The 24,951-nt window shown below is 38.3% G+C and overlaps 1 protein-coding gene across 5 annotated transcripts in view; it reads left to right on the top strand.

Annotated features, from left to right (window-relative positions):
* SRGAP1 (SLIT-ROBO Rho GTPase activating protein 1) overlaps nucleotides 1-24,951 on the top strand; it is a 280,541-nt gene that overhangs the window by 233,959 nt on the left and 21,631 nt on the right. For 4 of the 5 annotated variants that reach the window (XM_079936333.1, XM_079936332.1, XM_079936331.1 and 1 more), the window contains 2 exons: nucleotides 19,775-19,880; nucleotides 22,631-22,855. In XM_079936333.1, the coding sequence (XP_079792459.1) occupies nucleotides 19,775-19,880; nucleotides 22,631-22,855 (331 nt within the window). Of the gene's footprint in view, nucleotides 1-19,774; nucleotides 19,881-22,630; nucleotides 22,856-24,951 lie in introns of those variants that run through there. The other variant, XM_079936334.1, reaches the window with a different exon arrangement.

The raw sequence follows: 24,951 nt of genomic DNA, 5'->3' as shown, positions 1-24,951 counted from the left end.
AGGTACCAACCAGCTGAAGGTGAGGAGAAGGCTGTAAGCATGGAAATATAACTCCTTTTTGGCTTTTGGTTCTTAGTTTTCTCCACTGATCTTAGGAGTAGGGTAACTTATCCATCTTCGAATGTTACTTCAAGAAACAAGGTAAAAGGTGGGGACTTCCCTGGTGGCGCAGTGGATAAGACTCTGCACTCCCAATGCGGGGGGGCCTGGGTTCAATCCCTGGTTAGGGAACTAGATCCCACATGCATGCCGCAACTAAGAGTTCGCATGCCACAACTAAGGAGCCCACGTGCTGCAGCTAAGACCCGGTGCAACCAAATAAGTAATTTTTTTTTTAAAGAAATAAGGTAAAAGGAGATAAATGATCATTATTACAGTGCAGGAACAGCAGGTGGTAATTATCTGTCAGTGGGCATCCCCAGCTAATAGGCAGAGTTGCTCTGGGACCATGTATGATATATTATGAAACCCATAGTCAGCAGCAGAGTAAAGCATTGCTGTTTTCTGCAGGGGGTGGGGAGCTCTTGTCACTACAGGAAGGAAGGTGAAAATAATGATACTGAGAATTCGGTATTTAACCTCAGTCACGTCCCATACATCTATAAATGTAGTGTCCTTTAAGTCCAAATTCCTGGGCAAGGGAGTAGAGCTGGCTTAAATCACATCGTGAGGGCTTCCATGAGAATCAAGCTTTACCGTAATGAGCAAAGCCCCTCTCCCAAACCACCCCCCTGAATCAACAGGTCCAGTGGACCTCAGAAAATCTCTCCACTCACCCTTCCTTCCCCCTTCCTGCCACCAGGGCCTTGGTTTCTCACTGGGAGACCCTACGTGTAGGTTTTACCCTCTTTCCTTACCTCTCAACCCCAGCTAGATTCAAAAGGGCAAATCGAGTGTTACATTACCACCACCGCACCACCCCGTTTAAAACCTATTTCAATATTGCCCACCTGAAAACAAACCCCTTGGTATGGCCAACTCACAGAATGAAATTCTTCCTCTCCTTGATCTCTCTCCTTCTATGCACTCATCTCCTGCCGACTACCCTATTGCCTTTCTTTTATTTGTTTATTTTTGGCTGCGTCGGGTCTTCACTGCTGCGCGCGGCCTTTCTCTAGTTGTGGCGAGCGGGGGCTACTCTTCTTTGTGATGCGCGGGCTTCTCATTGCGGTGGCTTCTCTTGTTGCGGAGCACGGGCTCTAGGAGCGCAGGCTTCGGTAGTTGTGGCTCGCGGGCTCTAGAACGCAGGCTCAGTGGTTGTGGTGCATGGGCTTACGTGCTCCGCGGCATGTGGGATCTTCCCGGACCAGGGCTCGAACCCGTGTCCCCTGTGTTGGCAGGCAGATTCTTAACCACTGCGCCACCAGAGAAGCCCCCTTATTGCCTTTCGATTTCAACAGTAGCAACCCGCAGGCACGCCAGGCCATTTCCCACCTCCGTGCCTTTGCCTGTGCTGTTTCATCTGCTGTCCCTGACAGCCATTTGACATCCACTAGGAAGGATTTGCTGAACTGGCACTCCTCCCAGACTGCCATCCTCCCTAGTACCGAGGCAGCATTAGTCACTTTGTCCTCTACTAATAGTCCATTGTATACATATGTCTATAATTTGTCTTAAAGCCCCGCATTACAATTACTTTTAACCTCTCTGTCTCCCTCTACTACAGAGAGTTTAGGGAAGAGACTAAGAACGTAGGTTCCAGACTCAAACAGCCTAGGTCCAAATCCTAGGTCCAAATTGCTCAGCAAGTTTCTTAACCTCTCTGCACCTCAGTTTCATCATCTATAAAATAGGGAGAACATTAGTCCGTATATAATAGGGTTGTGAGAATTAAATGAGTTAATACATGTAAAGTGCCAAGAAGAGTGCCCAGCATGGAGTGTGTTCAATGAAATGCCTACATTTAGCTCCATGGGCGTGTGAGGTCTTGAGAGTTTATTCCGTTTTGTAGCTCCAACACTTGGCATAGTTAATTCCAGACACGTGGTGAGTGAATAATTCATAGTTGTTAAATGGAATTTAAATGAAAAGTCAAAATTCCACCAAAATTATTTGGTTGGCATCCATGCCTGAAGTCCTAGATCTCACTGAGTATGAATTCCCTGGTGATAATTACCTCCACCCCCGCCCCATACAGTCTGATGCGTGTGTGGAATTCAGAAGTGTGCCTGAGTGTCCATTCCAAGGCCCTCGCATAGCCTGAGTCATCACAGCAGCCTCTGACTCAGCTGGAAAGAACTGAGAAGGTGTCACACTTCTGGAATTCTCCTTTGGCCATATGCAAAGATTTCCCTCACCAGCTTAGCCAGGAAGTCTAAATCTGCAAAAATTATAAGCACTCTCCAATGTTCAGTGGTTTTCTAGGTACATACATCATCAACATTTATGTTTACATATGCCAGCTGGATAAAGACCGGGGGCTGCATTGTCATTTACTACTGCAAAATCACATCACACTTTCATTAGATGAGAAATATTATTTTATTGTGGTTATTAAAAGCTGAAGCCTTAGAGTCAGAAAGATCTCGGTTCAAATCCTAGCTTCACCACTTAACAACTTTGTAACCTGGGGCAGAGGTAAATATTTAATCTTTTAAAATATCTGTTTCTTTACTTAATAGAGTCTGTGTGAATAAAGGAGATAATCATACTAAGTGTTTATAGCATCATGCCTGGCACATAATGAGCCTGAGTATATGTTGCTAGCTGTCACCATCACAACTATTACAACTACTCCTACTACAAACTCAGGTCACATATGCCAGTACCTGGGTCAGACATTTACCAATCTGTCTGTCCAGCAACATATGTGTTTCTCTGCCATAGTGACTTCACGTGCATTTAGAAATGATGTTAGCTTAACCCAGAAGTTGTGTTGGTTCCAGCATGATTTTTCCCAGCACAGTAAATGTTTTGTAACAATCCAAGACAAGCTTTCTCAAAATTAAATACGAAGCAAAATAGGAAGAACATAAGAGAAAAAAAGGAAAATCTACAGAAATACCTTTCTTTTTTTTTAACATCTTTATTGGAGTATAATTGCTTTACAGTGGTGTGTTAGTTTCTGCTGTATAACAAAGTGAATCAGCTATACATAAACATATATCCCCATATCTCCTCCCTCTTGCGACTCCCTCCCACCCTCCCTATCCCACCCCTCTAGGTGGACACAAAGCACCGAGCTGATCTCCCTGTGCTATGTGGCTGCTTCCCACTAGCTATCTACTTTACATTTGGTAGTGTATATATGTCCATACCACTCTCTGACTCCCCTCTCCATGTCCTCAAGTCCATTCTCTACGTCTGCGTCTTTATACCTGTCCTGCCCCTAGGTTCTTCAGAACCATTTTTTTTCTTTCTTTTTTTTAGATTCCATATATATGTGTTAGCATACGGCATTTGCTTTCCTCTTTCTGACTGACTTCACTCTGTATGACAGACTCTAGGTCCATCCACCTCACTACAAATAACTCAATTTCATTTCCTTTTATGGCTGAGTAATATTCCATTGTATATATGTGCCACATCTTCTTTATCCATTCATCTGTCGATGGACACTTAGGTTGCTTCCATGTCCTGGCTATTGTAAATAGAGCTACAGTGAACATTGTGGTACATGACTCTTTTTGACATATGGTTTTCTCAGGGTATATGCCACGTAGTAGAATTGCTGGGTCGTATGATAGTTCTATTTTTAGTTTTTTAAGGAACCTCCATACTGTTCTCCATAGTGGCTGTATCAATTTACATTCCCACCAACAGCGCAAGAGGGTTCCCTTTTCTCCACACTCTCTCCAGCATTTATAGTTTCTAGATTTTTTGATGATGGCCACTCTGACTGGTGTGAGGTGATACTCATTGTAGTTCTGATTTGCATTTCTCTAATGATTAGTGATGTTGAGCATCATTTCATGTGTTTGTTGGCAATCTGTATATCTTCTTTGGAGAAATGTCTATTTAGGTCTTCTGCCCATTTTTGGATTGGGTGGTTTGTTTTTTTGATATTGAGCTGCCTGTATATTTTGGAGATTAATCCTTTGTCCGTTGATTAGTTTGCAGATATTTTCTCCCATTCTGAGGGTTGTCTTTTCGTCTTGTTTTTGGTTTCCTTTGCTGTGCAAAAGCTTTGAAGTTTCATTAGGTCCCATTTGCTTATTTTTGTTGTTATTTCCATTTCTCTAGGAGGTGGGTCTGAAAGGATCTTGCTGTGATATATGTCATGGAGTGTTCTGCTTATGTTTTCCTCTAAGTGTCTGGCCTTACATTTAGGTTTCTAATTCTCTTACATTTAGGTCTCTAATCCATTTTGAGTTTATTTTAGTTTATGGTGTTAGGGAGTATTATAATTTCATTCTTTTACATGTAGCTGTCCAGTTTTCCCAGCACCACTTATTGAAGAGGCTGTCTTTTCTCCATTGTATATTCTTGCCTCCTTTATCAAAGATAAGGTGACCATCTGTGCGTGGGTTTATCTCTGGGCTTTCTATCCTGTTCCATTGATCTGTATTTCTGTTTTTGTGCCAGTACCATACTGTCTTGATTACTGCAGATTTGTAGTGTACTCTGAAGTCCAGGAGCCTGATTCCTCCAGCCCGGTTTTATTTCTCCAGATTGCTTTGGCAATTCGGGGTCTTTTGTGTTTCCATACAAATTGTGAAATTTTTTGTTCTAGCTCTGTGAAAAATGCCAGTGGTAGTTTGATAGGGATTGCATTGAATCTGTAGATTGCTTTGGGTAGTAGAGTCATTTTCACAATGTTGATTCTTCCAATCCAAGAACATGGTATATCTCTCCATCTGTTTGTATCATCTTTAATTTCTTTCATCAGTGTCTTATAATTCTCTGAGTACAGGTCTTTTGTCTCCTTAGGTAGGTTTATTCCTAGGTATTTTATTCCTTTTGCTGCAGTGGTAAATGGGAGTGTTTCCTTACTTTCTCTTTCAGATTTTTCACCATTAGTGTACAGGGATGCAAGAGATATCTGTGCATTAATTTTGTATCCTGCAACTTTACCAAATTCATTGATTAGCTCTAGTAGTTTTCTGGTAGCATCTTTAGGATTCTCTATGTATAGTATCATGTCATCTGCAAACAGTGACAGTTTTACTTCTTCTTTTCCGATTTGTATTCCTTTTATTTCTTTTTCTTCTCTGAATGCTGTGGCTAAAACTTCCAAAACTATGTTGAATAAGGGTGGTGAGAGTGGGCAACCTTGTCTTGTTTCCTGATCTTAGTGGAAATGGTTTCAGTTTTTCACCATTGAGAACAATGTTGGCTGTGGGTTTGTCATATATGGCCTTTATTATGTTGAGGTAGATTCCCTCTATGCCTACTTTCTGGAGGGTTTTTATCATAAATGGGTGTTCAATTTTGTTGAAAGATTTTTCTGCATCTATTGAGATGATCATATGGTTTTTCTCCGTCAGTTTGTTAATATGGTGTGTCACATTGATTGATTTGCATATTGAAGAACCCTTGCATTCCTGGGATAAACCCCACTTGATCATGGTGTATGATTCGTTTAATGTGCTGTTGGATTCTGTTTGCTAGTATTTTGTGGAGGATTTTTGCATCTATGTTCATCAGTGATATTGGTCTGTAGTTTTCTTTTTCTGTGACATCTTTGGTTTTGGTATCAGGGTGATGGTGGCCTCATAGAATGAGTTTGGGAGTGTTCCTCCCTCTGCTATATTTTGTAAGAGTTTGAGAAGGATAGGTGTTAGCTCTTCTCTAAATGTTTGACAGAATTCACCTGTGAAGCCACCTGGTCCTGGGCTTTTGTTTGTTGGAAGATTTTTAATCACAGTTTCAATTTCATTACTTGTGATTGGTCTGTTTATATTTTCTATTTCTTCCTGGTTCAGTCTCAGAAGGTTGTGCATTTCTAAGAATTTATCCATTTCTTCCAGGTTGTCCATTTTATTGGCATAGAGTTGCTTTTAGTAATCTCTCATGATCCTTTGTATTTCTGCAGTGTCAGTTGTTACTTCTCCTTTTTTATTTCTAATTCTATTGATTTGAGTCTTCTCCCTGTTTTTCTTGATGAGTCTGGCTAATGGTTTATCAATTTTGTTTATCTTCTCAAAGAACCAGCTTTTAGTTTTATTGATTTTGCTATCATTTCCTTCATTTCTTTTTCATTTATTTCTGATCTGATCTTTATGACTTCTTTCCTTCTGCTAACTTTGGGGTGTTTTTGTTCTTCTTTCTCTAATTGCTTTAGGTATAAGGTTAGGTTGTTTATTTGAGATGTTTCTTGTTTCTTAAGGTAGGACTGTATTGCTATAAACTTCCCTTTTAGAACTGCTTTTGCTGCATACTGCAGGTTTTGGGTCGTCGTGTTTTCATTGTCATTTGTTTCTAGGTATTTTTTGATTTCCTCTTTGATTTCTTCAGTGAGCTCTTGGTTATTTAGTAGTGTATTGTTTAGCCTCCATGTGTTTGTATTTTTTACAGATTTTTTCCTGTAATTGATAACTAGTCTAATAGCATTGAGGTCAGAAAAGATACTTCATATGATTTCAGTTTTCTTAAATTTACCAAGGCTTGATTTGTGACCCATGATATGATCTGTCTTAGAGAATGTTCCATGAGCACTTGAGAAGAAAGTGTATTGTGTTGTTTTGGGATGGAATGTCCTATAAATATCAGTTAAGTCCATCTTGTTTAATGTATCATTTAAAGCTTGTGTTTCCTTATTTATTTTCATTTTGGATGATCTGTCCATTGGTGAAAGTGGGGTGTTAAAGTCCCCTACTATGATTGTGTTACTGTCAATTTCCCCTTTTATGGCTGTTAGTATTTGCCTTAAGTATTGAGGTGCTCCTATGTTGGGTGCATAAATATTTACAATTGTTATATCTTCTTCTTGGATTGATCCCTTGATCATTGTGTAGTGTCCTTCTTTGTCTCTTGTAATAGCCTTTATTTTTAAAGTCTATTTTGTCTGATATGAGAAGTGCTACTCCAACTTTCTTTTGATTTCCATTTGCATGGAATATCTTTTTCCATCCCCTCACTTTCAGTCTGTACATGTCCCTAGGTCTGAAGTGGGTCTCTTGTAGACAGCATATATATGGGTCTTGTTTTTGTATCCATTCAGCCAGTCTGTGTCTTATGGTTGGAACATTTAATACATTTACATTTAAGGTAGTTCTCAGTATGTGTGTTCCTATTACCATTTTCTTAATCGTTTTGGGTTTGTTATTGTAGGTCTTTTCCTTCTCCTGTGTTTCCTGCCTAGAGAAGTTCCTTTAGGATTTGTTGTAAAGCTGGTTTGGTGGTGCTAAATTCTCTTAGCTTTTGCTTGTCTGTAAAGGTTTTAATTTCTCTGTCGAATCTGAATGAGATCCTTGCTGGGTGGAGTAATGTTGGTTGTAGGTTTTTCTCTTCCATCACTTTAAATATGTCCTGCCACTCCCTTCTGGCTTGCAGAGTTTCTGCTGAAAGATCAGCTGTTAATCCTATGGGGATTCCCTTGTATGTTATTTATTGCTTTTCCCTTGCTGCTTTTAATATTTTTTCTTTGTATTTAATTTTTGATAGCTTGATTAATATGTGTCTTGGCATGTTTCTCCTTGGATTTATCCTGTATGGGACTCTCTGTGCTTCCTGGACTTGATTGACTACTTCCTTTCCCATATTAGGGAAGTTTCAACTATAATCTCTTCAAATATTTTCTCAGTCCATTTCTTTTTCTCTTCTTCTGGGACCCCTATAATTCGAATGTTGGTGCATTTAATGTTGTCCCAGAGGTCTCTGAGACTGTCCTCAATTCTTTTCATTCTTTTTTCTTTATTCTGCTCTGTGGTAGTTATTTCTACTATTTTATCTTCCAGGTCACTTACCCGTTCTTCTGCCTCAGTTATTCTGCTATTGATCACATCTAGAGAATTTTTAATTTCATTTATTCTGTTGTTCATCATTGTTTGTTTGCTCTTTAGTTCTTCTAGGTCCTTGTTAAATGTTTCCTGTATTTTCTCCATTCTGTTTCCAAGATTTTGGACCATCTCTACTATCATTACTCTGAATTCTTTTCCAGGTAGACTGCCTATTTTCTCTTCATTTGTTTGGTCTGGTGGGTTTTTACCTTGCACCTTCATCTGCTGTGTGTTTCTCTGTCTTCTCATTTTGCTTATCTTACTGTGTTTGGGGTCTCCTTTCTGCAGGCTGCAGGTTCATAGTTCCTGTTGTTTTTGGTGTCTGCCCCCAGTGGGTAAGGTTTGTTCAGTGGGTTGTGTAGGCTTCCTGGTGGAGGGGACTAGTGCCTGTGTTCTGGTGGATGAGGCTGGATCTTGTCTTTCTGGTGGGCAGAACCACGTCCGGTGGGTGTGTTTGTGGGTGTCTGTGAACTTAATATGATTTTATGCAGCCTCTCTGCTAATGGGTGAGGCTGTATTCCTGTCTTGCTAGTTGTTTGGTATAGGGTGTCCAGCACTGTAGCTTTCTGGTCGTTGAGTGGAGCTGGGTCTTAGCGTTGAGTTGGAGATCTCAGAGAGCTTTTGCCGTTCGATATTACGTGGGGCCGGGAGGTCTCTGGTGGACCAGTGTCCTGAACTCGGCTCTCCCACCTCAGAGGCTCAGGCCTGACACCCGGCTGGAGCACCAAGACTCTGTCAGCCACCTAGCCATTGAAGAGGTAAGTCCAGGTCCAGGAAGAAGCCCAGCTCTACAGTTCCTCCTCCAACACTCTTGATTTAGCCCTCTAAGCATCTAATGTGGAACAGTGAACAGGGTGCTCTGGCAGTCTGAGCAGTTGTCTTCCGGCTCCAGTCCCATCCTTCTAAACTCTGGAAATATCTTTCTTTTATGCGAGGAGTGCCTTATATGAAATGCTGCAGGTGCAAATAAAGAAGCTGCAGAGACATTTCCCCCTGTATTTAAACAATGGATTAATGGGAAAAAATGGGTTAATATCCTTGGGCTAATTTTTATGAAAATAGTCTCTAGTGGAAATGAATACCCTCCAGGACCGACATCTCATAGAATCAGGAGTCCCCCTGGGGATTAAGGCCACTAAGGATGCTAGGTGCACACACCAGTAGAGATTTAACTTGCTAGTAATTTAAGTAGTTTTTGGTTTTGTTTTTGTTTTTTTGCGGTACGCAGGCCTCTCACTGTTGTGGCCTCTCCCGTTGCGGAGCACAGGCTCCAGACGCGCAGGCTCAGCGGCCATGGCTCACGGGCCTAGCCGCTCTGCGACGTGTGGGATCTTCCCGGACCGGGGCACGAACCCGTGTCCCCTGCATCAGCAGGCAGACTCTCAACCACTGCGCCACCAGGGAAGCCCTTTAAGTAGTATTTTTAATGTTTTTGTTCGTGCTCTAATTACAGAGTTTAGTAGATGTTGAATAGTCTGTCCCAACCCTACATTATTATAAGTCCTATTATTTTTAGTGCGTAATTTTGCAGAATGGGATGTTTTTCAAGAACACTTACTGGCACTATATATAACAACCCCCTTTCTTCCAACATCTAATCTATTTAAAAGGGGGTTCCTGGCTATTATTGATTTATCTTTAGGCGTGCATTTTCTCTTACCATGTGACCATGATATATCTTTTTTCTTGGATTGTCTGTGAATTATTTGAAAATGGTATATGTCATTCGTGATTATATCCTTTCGTTGATATTACAAACTTCTAATGATTTGGACCGTTGGTTAATTGCCTGCAATGTTGCAAAACTTTCTCAGGATTCAAAGACTTGATTTTTGCATTCAGGAGGTTTAAAATCTACTAGAGGAGATAAGACATTTACAAATAAATGCAATCTAAGTATGTGATAGAAGCAAAAGATTTAGAAATGTTAGCAGAGAGAGAGAGAGGTTTCATGGAGATTGATTGCTTTGTGCATGTCATCTTCTAGCATCACCATAATTGGATTTGATTTTCCCTATTAAGGTAATTTCATGTGATAGTTATATCATATAGAAAAACTTTCCTTTTCATCTTTTCTAAGAGTTTACATAAGTCTCTGGAACACCTACTACCTTTTGCTTACCTACTTTTGAATTGTTTGGGGACAGATTTTTGTGTGTGTGTGGTGAGTTATTATTGTGCCATTTTTATGCCCCTAAATACCATGTTCTTTGGAAGCTTGCTTTCAAGTGTAGTAAAAGGGAATTTGTCTTAGCATTCTCTCTCTTTCTTTTTTTTCAGTGTGCACTATTCATCCCCAATTCACTATAAATTTCTTTTTAAAAATTACTTATCTGGATGAAGACATCAAAGGCAGTCTAAATTTGAAATAAGCTTGATAGTATCTCCATTTCTCACCCAAGGATTTTGTTTTTGTTTTTTTTGTAAACCATCCACTTTGTGAATGGTTTTGTGAATGCTCCAGATCAGACCCACACAGTCTGGGCAGCTTCTGAAATGTCCGTGTGCTGTGGCTCTGAGGTTCCCTAGGGCACAGATCCAAGTGACTTGCTCTAGTAGACATGCTCAAGCAATTCATGGTTTTTCCTGACTGCCTTGGGGCTGTGAACCCAGAGGAAACATTTGCACTTCATTATGTGTTATCATTATGTGTTATTATTTAGGGGACTGTTTGGACACAAGCAAACTTTTTTTAGGAGGGCAGATTTTTTAACCTATCACCAAACCAACATGTAGTCATTGTAGAAAACTTGAAAAATATTTAAAGAGCACATAGAACAAAATACTGTCATACATAATGCCACTACCCAAAGAGAATCAATAGTGTGTACGCATTCTGATTGTTTATATTCATATACACACACAACTGTTTTTTTAATTTATTTTTTATTGAAGTATAGCTGATTTACACTGTTGTGTTAATTACTGCTGTACAGCAAAGTGACTCAGTTATACATATATATGCATTCTTTTTCATATTCTTTTCCATTATGGTTTATCACAGGATATTGAATATAGTTGCCTGTGTTATACAGTAGGACCTTGTTGTTTATCCATTCTGTATATAACAGTTTACATCTCCTAATCCCAGACTCCCACTCCTACCCTCTCCCGCCTCTCTCCCCCTTGGCAATCACCAGTCTATCATCTATGTCCCTGATTTTGTTTCTGTTTCATAAATAGGTTCATTTGTGTCGTATTTTAGATTCCACATATAAATGATAACATATGGTATTTGTCTTTCTCTTTCTGACTTACTTCCCTTAGTATGATAATCTCTAGTTGCATCCATGTTGCTGTAAATGGCATTATTTCGTTCTTTTTTATGGTTGAGTAGTGTTCCATTGTGTATATGTACCACCTCTTCTTTATCCATTCATCTGTCCATGGACGTTTAGGTCACAACTGTTTTTAAAAGCCAAAATGGTATAAATCCCCACTTGCCCATGCTGTCTTTGGAATTGACCCCAGTTCTAGACTGAGGTCTCTTTTCCCATATTGCAATAGCTTCTAAATAAAATCTGTTTTTACCACTTTAAAAAAAAACAAAGTGGAACTGTACTCTCCTATTTGTAACCTACCTTCTTTTTGACTTATTTATTGTAGAAAATTTCAAACATCTACAAAAGGATACAGAAAGATATATTTATGTATAAATAATATAATCACCCCGCTTTAACAATTTCCATTTCTTAGCCAGTCTTGTCCCACGTATACCCCTTATATCATCCCTCTGACATCGATCATTTCATCTGTGTGTGTGTCTCTGGGAAATGACAGTTCTTTTCTTTTTTTATACAACATAGCCACAATACTATTCTCATACCTTAAAAAAATAACAGTAATTCCTTAAAATCATCAAATAGCCAATCAGTGCTTTTTAAAAATAATTGTTTAATATGCAACTAATATGTGATTACTATAGAAAATTAGAAACTAAGTAAAACAAATCATCTGTAATTCTTCTGCACAAAGATAATATTAACCTTTTTAATATCTCCCCAGATTTTATTCTATATATATATATCTGTGTACTTTTTAAAGCAACTTATTGAGACACAATTCTCATACCATACAATTTATCCATTAACGTTTGCAATTCAGTGGTTTTAGTATATTCACAGGATTATGAAAATCACCACAATCAATTTTAGAATGCTTTCCTGACTCCAAAAAGAAATCCCAATTAGCAGACACTTCCCATTTACTCAAAACCACCACCAACCTCAGCGCTAGACAACCACTAATCTACTTTCTCTATATTTACCTATTCTGGCCATTTCATATAAATGGAATTATACAATATGTGGTCTTTTGTGACTGGATTAATTCATTTAGCATGTTTTCAAGGTTCATCCATGTGGTAGCATGTGTCAGCACTTTTTTAAATTGTCAAATAATATTCCATTATGTAGATATACCATAACTACATACTTTTGATAAAAACTGTATTATACCAAATGACTGCTAGTGAATGTAAGATTTCTTTTAGAGATGATGAAAGTGTTGACTGAAGTTACGGTTGCTCAATTCTGAGTGTACCAAAGACCATTGAATTATACACTTCAAATACGTGAATTGTATCTCAATAAATCTGTTATTAAAAATTATAACATATTTGCTTTTTTAAACTTTTTAAATGTAATGATGTTATTAACATTTTCCCACATCACTAAGTATTTTTCAAAACATAGTTTTTAGTGTCCATATAATGGTTTTTATTTAACAAATCCCCTAGTTTTAGAAATTTAGGTTGTTTCCAGTGATTTTGTAATTATACAAAAATACCATGATGAACCTCTTGGTACATAAATTTGTTTGCCCATATCTGATCGTTTTATGTAAAAATCTTTTGAACTCTTTTCCTGGCGCTCCAGTGTGTGTTTTTGTTGCTAAAAATTCTTTTGGCTTTACTGCCATACGTGGTATCTCTCTGAACTCTATAAATTTGTTTCATGCCTTATAATGATTTTCTCAAAGATTCCTTTTCTCCTTAAAAATGTTTAGTAGGCTTAGTATTGGAACTGAACAGGTAAGGTTTCCTAGGCTAAGACTCAGTTCTTTACTAACTTCAATATGGTAATTCAGCAGAAGGAGAGACATTATATATTTATATCTACAGTGTTGCTAGTTAACTAGGAAAGAGCACAGTGGCTTAATTCACAGAATCCAAATCTATTAATGGTTAATTAGAGAGATTTACAAGCAGTTCATTTCTTACCTGGAAGAACAGCTGGTAACTCATCTCAAGGCTAAGCTAGGATCCATCCACATGTACGAGAACATCTGTTTTTCTTTTCCTTTCATTCGCACACATACACTATTACACACAACTGATTGATACCCTGACATTATTAGCATCTAACACTGAACCTAAAAATACCCTGGAACTGTTAAATTCCCCTTGATTACTGCTTGTTGGGCTATGGAGCTCAGAAATATCTGTGTACCTGCTCTTACATAAGCCATTTCTAAATATAGCCATCAAGGAATTTCCTTCCCTGTCTTTATACTTAAGGATAAATTTGCATCTTGTGTTATCTTACTTGTTTTCTGACAAACACTTTTACAGATAGTGCCACAGAAGAACTGATATTTTCAGAGGAATGGCCATTTGAACTTTTTGTCGTTTTCTGAATCCACTTGTGTTTGGTGGTGAATTTTCCACGCACGTTTACATAGATGTGTCAAACCCCCATGCTGTGAAGTTGGCATCCTGACATGGGAACCTTGCAATGCTAGGGAAAGAACATAAATTAGCCTAGGGAGCTTTGAGCATGTAACCGAAATTGGATGAATGCCACTTTTACCTAATTACATGAGATGCTGAAACGTGGAAACAAAGGCCATCATAAAAGAAATCCAGATGAAATACTGATTTTCCTCACCGATGACTTTTCTGAGGAGAAGAAAACACCCATCTTGTCATGCAGCATAAAATTGTGAAAGACCATGTATTGCCACACTCAGAGCCAGGGGGGAATGCACGTTAATCAGAGTATCTGTAGCAACCATAAATTTTGACCCGCTAACTGGACTCAGGAAAGTTAATGAGTCATTTACACAAGAGTGCGATTCCTGTAGGATGCGTGCCGCAAGCCTGTTAAGCAGCCAGCCAGGTACCATCTGAGTCCTGCTCACAGCCGTCGTGGTCTGGCCTTTGGGAGACGTTGACTTGCTCCTACTTCAGGAATGCCAGCAATTCTGTTTTGCTTTCGTTTATGAATGCCTGCCTCACATGATTTTATTTAGTCTTCTTGGTGTCACTTTTTTATATTCCTCTTGCTTTCCTGTCCTGAAATCTTCCTTTGCATCTCACAGAGCACCCCTCTGCCATTCTTTTTTTTATTGCAGTAAAAGAGACATAATGTAAAATTTACCATTTTAATCACTGTTAAATGTACAGTTCAGTGGCATTAAATCCATTCACATTGTTTTGCAACTGTTACCACCATCCATCTCCAGAATTTTTCTTATCATGCTGTACTGAGACTCTACCCATTAAACTCCTCCCTCCCTCTAGCTTCTGACAACCACCATTCTACTTTCTGTCTCTAGGAATTTGACTACTCTAGGGACCTCATATAAGTGGAATTATACAGTATTTATGTATGGCTTTTTGTGTCTGACTTCACTTCACTTAGCATAGCATCTTCAGGGTTTATCCTTGTTGTAGCATATATTAGAATTTCCTTCCTTTATAAGGCTGAATAATATTTCATTGTGTGTACATACCACATTTTGTTTATCCACTCATCCATCAATGGACATTTGGGTTATTTCCACCTCTTGATTGTTATGAATAATTCTACTATGAAATCGGTATGTAAATATCTGTTCCCCAATTCTTTTTAAGTAAAAAAAAAACAAAAACAAAACTGCCTTTAAGGAGCAGGGGAACTGAGTTTAGAACTCAGAAATAGAAACAATAGGATCTTGAATTAAGATGAAGCCTCTTGGAAGTAATACCTATATTCTCTTCTAGCCTAAAAATGACAGGCCCCCTATGGAATTTGACAAATATTAAAGATGAATACTACATTGAGTGGTTCCTTTTGCATTCTTTCCTTTCCTTTTGTGCTTTAACTCTAGGACCCCAAAACTAGCTTTAAGATGCTAAAACCCTCTCCCTGATAGTTGACCTTAACCTTAAACTGAGGGTTAGTTGGAGAATCAGTAGACTTAACTCTTGAAACACTCCAGATCTTCTGTAAACAATAGTAAAACTTTTTTGCTACTTTGTTCTTAATCATAACCCCTATATGACTTTGTATGTGGTTGGAAGAGAGTAAAGGGCATTGCCAATCAGGGGGCCCATTAATGGGACAGTTCCTTTTTACAATTTAATATTTACAGATATATATTAAACATTGTAATTATTTGGCTTGAGGTATGATATAAAATTATTCAAATTTTTTTTAATGACCAAAGGAATAGATGATAATCTCAATGTTTACTTTTAATAATGGGTCATAATCTGTATAATTTCACCTTTGAGAGTTTTTGTTTGTTTTTTGAGATAGTCTTTCTATATACAAGCATGCTAAATCATCTTTTTATCTTTAACTTAAAGCAGCAACAACAGTCATACTTTAAAAAGTCAGTTATCTTAGATAATAAACTTTTAACCAGTTAATTTCAGATATGAAACAATAATCCAATTATGCCTAAACCTATATAGCATTTATAGATGCAAAATTCACTCCACCAAACTCTCAATGCCTTGCAAATCATCTGTGGGTATTTCATCTTCCCTCTCCGTACAATGTGGGTTCTTCAGGTGTCCCATGAAGTTGTCATGAAAGATAAACCAATTTCCCTGGGACATGTTTTGGTCCTACTGACACTCTTGAAACTGAATTAGGTGGAAATGTTGATAACTTGATTACTGAGTTTTTGTGACCTTAGTAAACTTATGCACCTGTTTAACAACTTCTTTTAAAGTCTCATTCCCCTTTTTCAGAAAAAAGTCAAGACCGTTGTCTGGAAAGTATATTAAACAAAGTGCTTATACTTGATAGATGTGACACTGACCTTGTTCGTAGTATTGTAATTTTGTCCATTTTGAAATACTTTACAAATAAAACAGAATATAAATGTTTTACTTCAATATTACTGAAATTACACTATTATTAGTTATAGGTTTATGTTGAAAACTTGTGTTACAAAAATGTTCATTGGATGATAATGTTTGACTTACATTCTTTTTTCTCTTTGTTTATTTTTTATCGAAGTATAGTTGATTTACAATATTGCATTAGTTTCAGGTGTACAGCAAAGTGATTCGGTTATTTCTTTTTCAGATTCTTTTCCATTATGGTTTATTACAAGATATTGAATATAGTTCCCTATGCTCTACAGTAGGTCCTTGTGTTTGACTTACATTCTTTTTTTTTATGCTTTTTTTTAACATCTTTATTGGAGTATAATATCTTTACAATGTTGCGTTAGTTTCTGCTGTATAACAAAGTGAATCAGCTATACATATATATATATCCCCATATCCCCTCCCTCTTGCATCTCTCTCCCACCCTCCCTATCCCACCCCTCTAGGTGATCACAAAGCACCAAGCTGATCTCCCTGTGCTATGTGGCTGCTTCCCACTAGCTATCTATTTTACATTTGGTAGTGTATATATGTCCATGCCACTCTCTCACTTCGTCCCAACTTACCCTTCCCCATCCCTGTGTCCTCAAGTCCATTCTCTATGTCTGCGTCTTTATTCCTGTTCTGCCCCTAGGTTCTTCAGAACCATTTTTTTTTTTTAGATTCCATATATATGTGTTAGCATACGGTATTTGCTTTCCTCTTTCTGACTTATTTCACTCTGTATGACAGACTCTAGGTCCATCTACCTCACTACAAATAACTCAGTTTCATTTCTTTTTATGGTTGAGTAATATTCCATTGTATATATGTGCCACATCTTCTTTATCCATTCATCTGTCGATGGACACTTAGGTTGCTTCCATGTCCTGGCTATTGTAAATAGAGCTGCAGTGAACATTGTGGTACATGACTCTTTTTGAATTATGGTTTTCTCAGGGTATATGCCCAGTAGTGGGATTGCTGGGTCATATGGTAGTTCTATTTTTAGTTTTTTAAGGAACCTCCATACTGTTCTCCATAGTGGCTATATCAATTGACATTCCTACCAACAGTGCAAGAGGGTTCCCTTTTCTCCACACCCTCTCCAGCATTTATTGTTTGTAGATTTTTTAATGATGGCCATTCTGACTGGTGTGAGGTGATGCCTCATTGTAGTTTTGATTTGCATTTCTCTAATGATTAGTGATGTTGAGCGTCCTTTCATGTGTTTGTTGGCAATCTGTATATCTTCTTTGGAGAAATGTCTGTTTAGGTCTTCTGCCCATTTTTGGATTGGGTTTTTTTTTGATATTGAGCTGCATGAGCTGCCTGTATCTTTTGGAGATTAATCCTTTGTCAGTTGCTTCGTTTGCAAATATTTTCTCCCATTCTGAGCGTTGTCTTTTCATCTTGTTTATGGTTTCCTTTGCTGTGCAGAAGCTTTTTTAAGTTTCATTAGGTCCCATTTTTGTTTTTATTTCCATTCCTCTAGGTGAGTCAGAAAGGATCTTACTGTGATTTATGTCATAGAGTGTTGACTTACATTCTTTTTGAGAGTTTCTGAAATCCATTTTCTCAAAGGTGTTAGCTACAGTTCCAGCTACAGCATACTCAAAGTTGGGAATGAAAGTGATTTTTCCCAGGAATTCTGATAAACTATTTGTTGTTTTGCAAACTCCTCAGTGGTTAAGTGAGAATATTCCTAATATTTTTTCCCCATCTTTTCACCCATGGAAAATAAATGAAAATACCTTATTAACGTGGTGGTTTGATAATAAGTGGAAAGCAGCTGGAGTCAGCACTCAAGATTCCAGGGAAATGAGGCTTGGCGTGAGTAGTTCAGGCAGTGGTTCTCAACCTTGGCCGCATAAAAGAATCTCAGGCATCAGCCTTTTAATAAAATCTTCCTAAGTGATTCCAAGTCAAGGTTAAGAACTGCTGGTTTAAGAGGAATTAGAAAGGGAAACTTGAGTTAGGAGAGTATTATGATGGTCCAAGTTAGAAATAATAAAGACTTCAGTTAGGAAGTTAGCAGTGAGATATTCAGTGGTAAAAACAACAGGACTTATGTCCCAGACAAGGGAGAAAAATGAAGCAAAGATACCATCTTCATAGACGTGATGGTCCTAACCTTGAGACTGGATGAGGTTGCCATGGTAGAGAACCAAGTAGAGATCCTTAAAGGATAACTACATTCATGGATGGGAGAGGGTCCAAAAACCTGAGAAGTGGGAGGAGAATCAATTGGCTGTAGTGGTAGAAGCTGAGGCCTGAGATTTTCAAGTAGGATATATGATTATCTCAAGAGCAATTAAGAACAGTGTAGTAACATTAAATCATAGTGAGCTTCAAAATGTTTTTGAAATAGTCTCTGAAATATTTCTCTCAAATGTATGTTTATTGGATATCTTCGAAGTTATACTTTATAGGGACTTCTCTGGTGGCACAGTGGTTGAGAATCCACCTGCCAGTGCAGGGGACACAGGTTCGATCCCTGGTCCAGGAAGATCCCACATGCCACGGAGCAACTAAGCCCGTGTGCCACAACTACTGAGCCTGTGCTCTAGATCCCGGGAGCCACAACTACTGAAGCCTGTGCACCTAGAGCCCGTGCTCCACAGCAAGAGGAGCCACTGCAATGAGAAGCCTGTGCACCGCAACAAAGAGTAGCCCCTGCTCGCCGCAACTAGAGAGAGCCCGCGCAGCAGCTAAGACACAACACAGCCAAAAATAAATAATTAATTTTTTTAAAACGTTATACTTTATAAAGGTACTTTGAAATCCAAGAAAGATAGCCAGACTTATGAAATAGAAAACAGTTTCTAATTCTAGTTCCACCTTTCTAGCCAGCTGACCTTGGGTAAGCCACTTACCCAGTGCTCATTTTGCTAGCCCAGTGAATGGCGATGCTAAGTGCTTGCCCTGCCTACTCCACTGTATTGTTTTTTGCATTAAATTAGATAACAGATGTGAAAATGCGTTGTAAAATGTAGACCAGTATACAGAAAATGGATTATTAGCACTAACCTTTTTGCTGTTATTCACAACACTTTAGTATTGAGAAGCTTTGGACAATTTATATTCCTAATAAAGAGGTAAAATAATACTAGGAAGTCCAAGATCACCTTCTGTTCAGGGAGCTCACCATCCCACAGGGAAAACAGGATAAGGAAATACATAACTATAAACACCAGGGCAAAAGTTCTGTGAGAGCAGGAATCATGTCACTAAGGTATTTCCAATGCCTAACTTAGTGCTTGAAACCTAGTAGGCTCTCCTAAAATATTTATTTTTAAAATTTGATGAAATAATACAAGGTAAAAGTTCATATAAATAAAATATTCGGATGGTTTTGAGGAAGAGGAGATTCAAAACCTGGCACATTGCGTGAATAATAGTAAAAGACAAATACATGATGAATTAATGAATCGTGGAGAGGGAGAGGTGTCATGTCCCAAAAAAGTCACCTGAGTTAATATGCAGCAAAAAGGAGTTTAAACCATATCAGATGCAAAATGTAGAAATAGCAGCAGGTGAAAAATGATTTTTAAATTCAGAAGACTCTAAGTTGCTAAGAGCCAAGACCATGGACATCGGAAAACAGTGATGGGTCAGAGGAGACACCCTCGGAAATGGTGGTACACCCAAGCTGATCACTTACTTGCTTTATTGGTTATGACTGCATCTCACCCAAAGGCAAAGTATTGCTTATGTTCAGATATGTACCTGAAATTTGGGTGCTAGAGTGTTCTGCTTTAAATGTGGCCAGTGAAAGCATCCTGATCATGTGCTCTTCTGTCTATAGGAATAGATAATCTCTATGAGAGGGCGCTTCACATCCGCAAACTCCTCCTGACCTTGCCCAGGTCGGTCCTTATAGTGATGAGGTACCTCTTTGCCTTCCTCAATCAGTAAGTACCATAATTCTCTGCCAAAATGCTCATCTTAATTCCATTTGCACCCCTCTGAGTTCTTTGTTCCTGGATTCTGTAACATGTGCGTTGGGTTCCATTTATCAGCAGAGTTGAAGAGGAAATGATTGAATAGAGACTGAAGGTACATTTTTCCTCAGCAGATCAAAGTCATTGTGTGACCTACCTTAAATAAGCCTGTCACCAGATGCAGAAACTGTGGCCATAATTGCAAAAATATACAAGTATTACTAAAAAGAGCACTTTTCAGTGAATTACCTGTTTTTCCAACTTCCATCCAAAGCCAATGTCATGAATGTTTTGTTAAAATGATGTAAACCACCTGCTCACTGCAGAAAATTTCTGTGATTTTTAAAGTTGTAGTCAGGGAAGGAGGGAAAGTGTAGGTGAGATTTATACACAAATCCAAAAAAGAATTTTCTGCAAATTCAGTATAATGAGACCTTGTCAAAAAGATGATATTTCTAAAACATTCTCTAAAACAATGTAACAGAAATCTTAAAACTCACTGCATTATTTTCAAGGAATCTTTACTCTTTTAATTTAGGCAACTTGATTTTCAGTTGTGTCACTTGTAGATACATGGGCTCCATTATAAGAACATCTTCCCCAGGTCCTATCTAAGAGCCCCCTTGCACTTCAGTGTTTCAGTTAAATAACTGGAAATTTAAAATCCAGGCAGAGTAAGCTTGGGCAAATGCTTTCTCACTCCAGCATGAATTCTCCCTTCTTAAAATTAGGATATTTTCTCTTCTCTATTTCACTGGAAGTTTTAAGTTCTTAAAAGCCATGGGGATTTATTACAACCCTGCTAACTCTCCCTGAAGTCACACCCATTCAGGCTGACCCCCTGCAAGCCAAGTATCCTAAAATAGGGAAATGCTGGCAAGGAACCATACAGAATGGAGCTAAAGCATTCACAAATGACATTTGTACAGAAGTCACCCCTGGAAATTCGCAGTATCTAGAGAGATGGGTATAATCTAGTTTAGGTTAAATACATCCTGTAAATTTTTACCTTTAAATAAGCCAAGTCACCCAGGCAATTGTAAAAATCTGAAGATTGCATGTGCCTCTCCTTCCCCAACATGGAGCACCTTGCATCCCTGCTGGTCCTCTCCATGCTGTCCCTACCAAATTTTCCTGACACACCTGAGCGAAACCAACTGTGAACGAATAAACCACAATGGATTAGGAAAGCAGACTGACCATGAACCAAGAAAGTTCTCAAAACCTGAATCTAATTCACCGTGTATCTCAACAGAATGGCCATCGTGCCATTCGTCAGACGATTGGCATTGCTTCCAGCATTTCTGCCCAAAGATGCCCCTTGGTCCCCTGCATCTGCCTTCATGCAGAGGCAAGGCCCAGCCTCTAGGATAGGATGCTCGGGACAGGAATTTTGGGAAAAGAAACTATTCTCTTTCAATTGTAAAATCAAAACATGTATGTAACGTTTTTATGTCAAGTTTTTGCTCTTCAAGCCAGCACAAAATTAAAGACCCAGAAAGACTGTGACTCTCCCCATTGAGCTTAAGTGGGTCTTTTGAAAATTAGACCATTCTTATTCTGAATCTCACTTTTCCTTCCTGCATTCATTTTCAAGATGATCTGTAACATGATCACTGGCTGTTATTTGTGAACTGTTTTTAAGATTTTATGTTGGAGAAATGGCAGAAGAGAAAGACATATGTTACCTGTGGAAATCATGCTTTTGTATTTTCCACTTTCTAGGCTATCTTATTTCCAAAACAGGGTAAAGTATCACGTCACGTGGTATCTCCGTTTCTTTGTGTCTGTCAACATCTCACAAATATAGAGTCTCTTTTTTTCTCCTTCCATTTGTCATCTGTTCACCTGGATTTTACATTTCCTTTCAATGTTGACATTCTATACACTGAAAGGTAGATTCTCTGGATCCTCCCTGGAGCAGCACCTTGCCCATGTGTTACGAGGCATAGCAGTAAAGAGCTGGCTTATTTTCAGTCACCTGTGGGAAATATCTCACAAATAGCCATTGGATTGGATTTAGAAATTAGTACTAGGCAACTGGAAATCTCCTCAGAGTTTGTAGCTGACCAGCTTTAGGTGGAATGCAAGAATGGAGGATTCTTTTCCCCTTCTCTTGCACTTGTGTGTTTTATGACACTGGTTGTCACCTAGTGTTGGTAGTCTTACCCAAAAGCAAATTACAAAGCCTGGAGTTGCTTGCTTTCTCACAGCGGGTACAAAGAAAAGGGGATTTGTTTTCCTCCAGACGCTCCTCAAGATTTATGGGAAAAAACTGAAATCTGAGATGTTTTCGGTTCGTTGGAGAACAATTTTAAAGATCTCCGTAAAGCTTTATAGAGATCACTGCTGCCCCTCCCAGATTTACCTGAGCAGCATTTACAGCCGGACCATAATGTTTACAAATGAAACTCATTTACTTGATCCGCGTCTCCATCGTAGTAGAGATTATCTTAAACTCCCTTGTGGCTTTAAAAAATACCACTTAAGCAAACAGGATTTATGTTCCCCTTTCAGTTTCTACCAAGTTGGAAGGTAAGTCGCTTTACTTTCTTTGGAATTTGCTGAGCCACCTTAAAGCAGGGTGGAATATCATTTTATTCTAATAATAAAAACCAAATAAAATCTTTTAGATAGATATTTTTAGAATAGGAAGTATCTTATTAAACATTGATTTTCTTTTTTTCTCATGTTAACTCCTTTCTTGCCTCTTTTCGTAGTCTTTCACAGTACAGTGATGAGAACATGATGGACCCTTATAACCTGGCCATTTGCTTTGGACCCACGTTGATGCCTGTCCCAGAAATACAGGATCAAGTGTCCTGCCAGGCTCATGTGAATGAGATTGTCAAAACCATCATCATCCACCATGAGACTATTTTCCCAGATGCTAAAGAGCTGGATGGCCCTGTTTATGAGAAATGTATGGCTGGAGATGACTATTGGTAAGTCTAAGAATTTTAGTCCTTCTCCCCCTGGAAGAATTATGGAAGTACAGATATCAACTTAATTAAGAAAAAGAACACTGACTATAGGCTGCCAGTGCTTCCAGTTTAAAAACAAAAGAAGCAGCAGCAAGAACACTTGAGATACATTAGAATACTAAAATCCATGACAACACTGGCTTCTTCTTATGGAATTTCATATTCATCCCTCTCTTTTCCCCAAGCATGACATCTTTATAGATATATCCATCCTATCATGACTTTTGTAGAGAATGATTTTGATATATAGAGCTCTTGTTAATTTTTACTATTATATCAAGAAAAGATAACTGATTGAATTGACAGATTTTATTTTCATTCCTAACTAGTTTTGATTCTATATAAAGTCTTTCAAAATTCTCATTTAAAAGGCGCGCCGTCAACCAAATGTGTTTTCATTCTTCCTTATTTCCATTCTTACAAATAAATGTTATCCTAACCAGTTATGGTCACTTTGAGCAAATTTATTATTATATTGTTGGGATAAAAATGTTTTAACATGGCATTGTAGTCACCTCCCAATGAAGTATAAAAATGAGGGGTATAGTCCATTGAACAGTCCCAAAGGTAAGGAACCCTAAAATGTTTATGTTCACTGTTTGATATATGAGTGCTAGCTTCTAAGAAATCATACACAATCAACGTGGTTTTGACTCCTTGAGCCCCTACCGTGTGCCAGCTTCTCAGTGCATCTGATCTCTTTTATTCCTCACAACCACTCTACCAAGTAAGTTAAGAGAGGCCGAGGAGCCTGTCCAATGGCTAGTGGTTACCGGACGCAGCCCAAGTCTTGTCTGATTCCAAAGTCCACACGAGTCTTCCCACTCAGCAGCTGCCTCCCAGCCTACCTCGGAAACTGCTTTGTGCAGCTCAGACTAAGGAGAAGCTGGAAATAAATTTGTCTAAGTCCTTCATTCTGGACCCTCCTCGGGACACTTGGTTTCCCACTGCCTTCCTGGAGATGAAGTAGAAGTAGAATAAGTAACTGAAAGATCTAAATAACTCAGAGTACACTTATTTTTTACTTAAACCACAGTATATTCTTAAACTACATATGATCCTATGCCTTAAGAAAATTGAGAGTTGACTATTTCCACAAGTACTGCTAAATTAACAATAAAGCATGATAGATTCTAGTTTTATAGTGTATCTAGCAATTTTATGTGAAATTCAATTTTAAAATATTTACTTGAGCACTTACTACATGCACATACTGACTAAGCTTGGCTCTGGGAAGATAAATGAATAAAACTCAGCCCTGGTGAGATTCAGAATTTTATTTTCCTAGTTGTATTTGTTTCGAGGCCAGTGTCAGTCATGTTTGGTATTTCCAGATATTCAGAGCTATGTCAGTAAGTTCTGTTGTCTTGTTCATTTTATCACAGAGCAAGTATGTGGATGTCTGGTCGATATTATTTGATGCGTTGTATTCTAGAACTTTTGTGGTTGCTGCATTTTTACAAACAGGGTAAAAGCCCCATAATGAAGAGTCTTGCAGCCAGTAACACGTGCTTGATTATGTCCTTCTCCCATACATAGTGTTTTTTATGGGTATCGCTCATTTTAAACAGAAAGTCAGTAATATAGTAGTCATCCCTGTTCCCCAATGCCAGCAATGTAAGTGGGCTTTTACAGTAATGTCGGGTTTGTATTTGTAACCATTGCATTCCATTTATCAGCATACATTTGAGAAGAGATAGTGGTAATGTTAAAGGATAAAATCTGACTCTCGGATACAAAAATGAACATGTGTCTAGAAAAGTTAAAAAAGATACTACAATCAATTCAAAGCAGAAACTGAAGAGCCATCCATTTTTATGCAGTAGGGAATATTGAAATGAATTTGCAGAAACTGGTGTATCCATGGGGCAATAATCATATTCCACTAGAATTCAACAAATTTTCATTTTTATGGATAAGAATTATTTGTAATACTATCAATTTCCTACAAGTTAATTTTGTCTTTACAGATTTGTAATGTGTCAAAGGTGAAGGTACATACATTCCCATAGCATTAGAGAATCCTAGAGGCTCCAGCATTCCACTGAAAGGCTGTC

The sequence above is a fragment of the Stenella coeruleoalba genome (assembly GCF_951394435.1).
Source record: "Stenella coeruleoalba genome assembly, chromosome: 11".
Lineage (NCBI taxonomy): Eukaryota > Metazoa > Chordata > Mammalia > Artiodactyla > Delphinidae > Stenella > Stenella coeruleoalba.
Note: the sequence above shows the minus strand (reverse complement) of the source record. Positions and strands in the feature narration are given on the sequence as shown.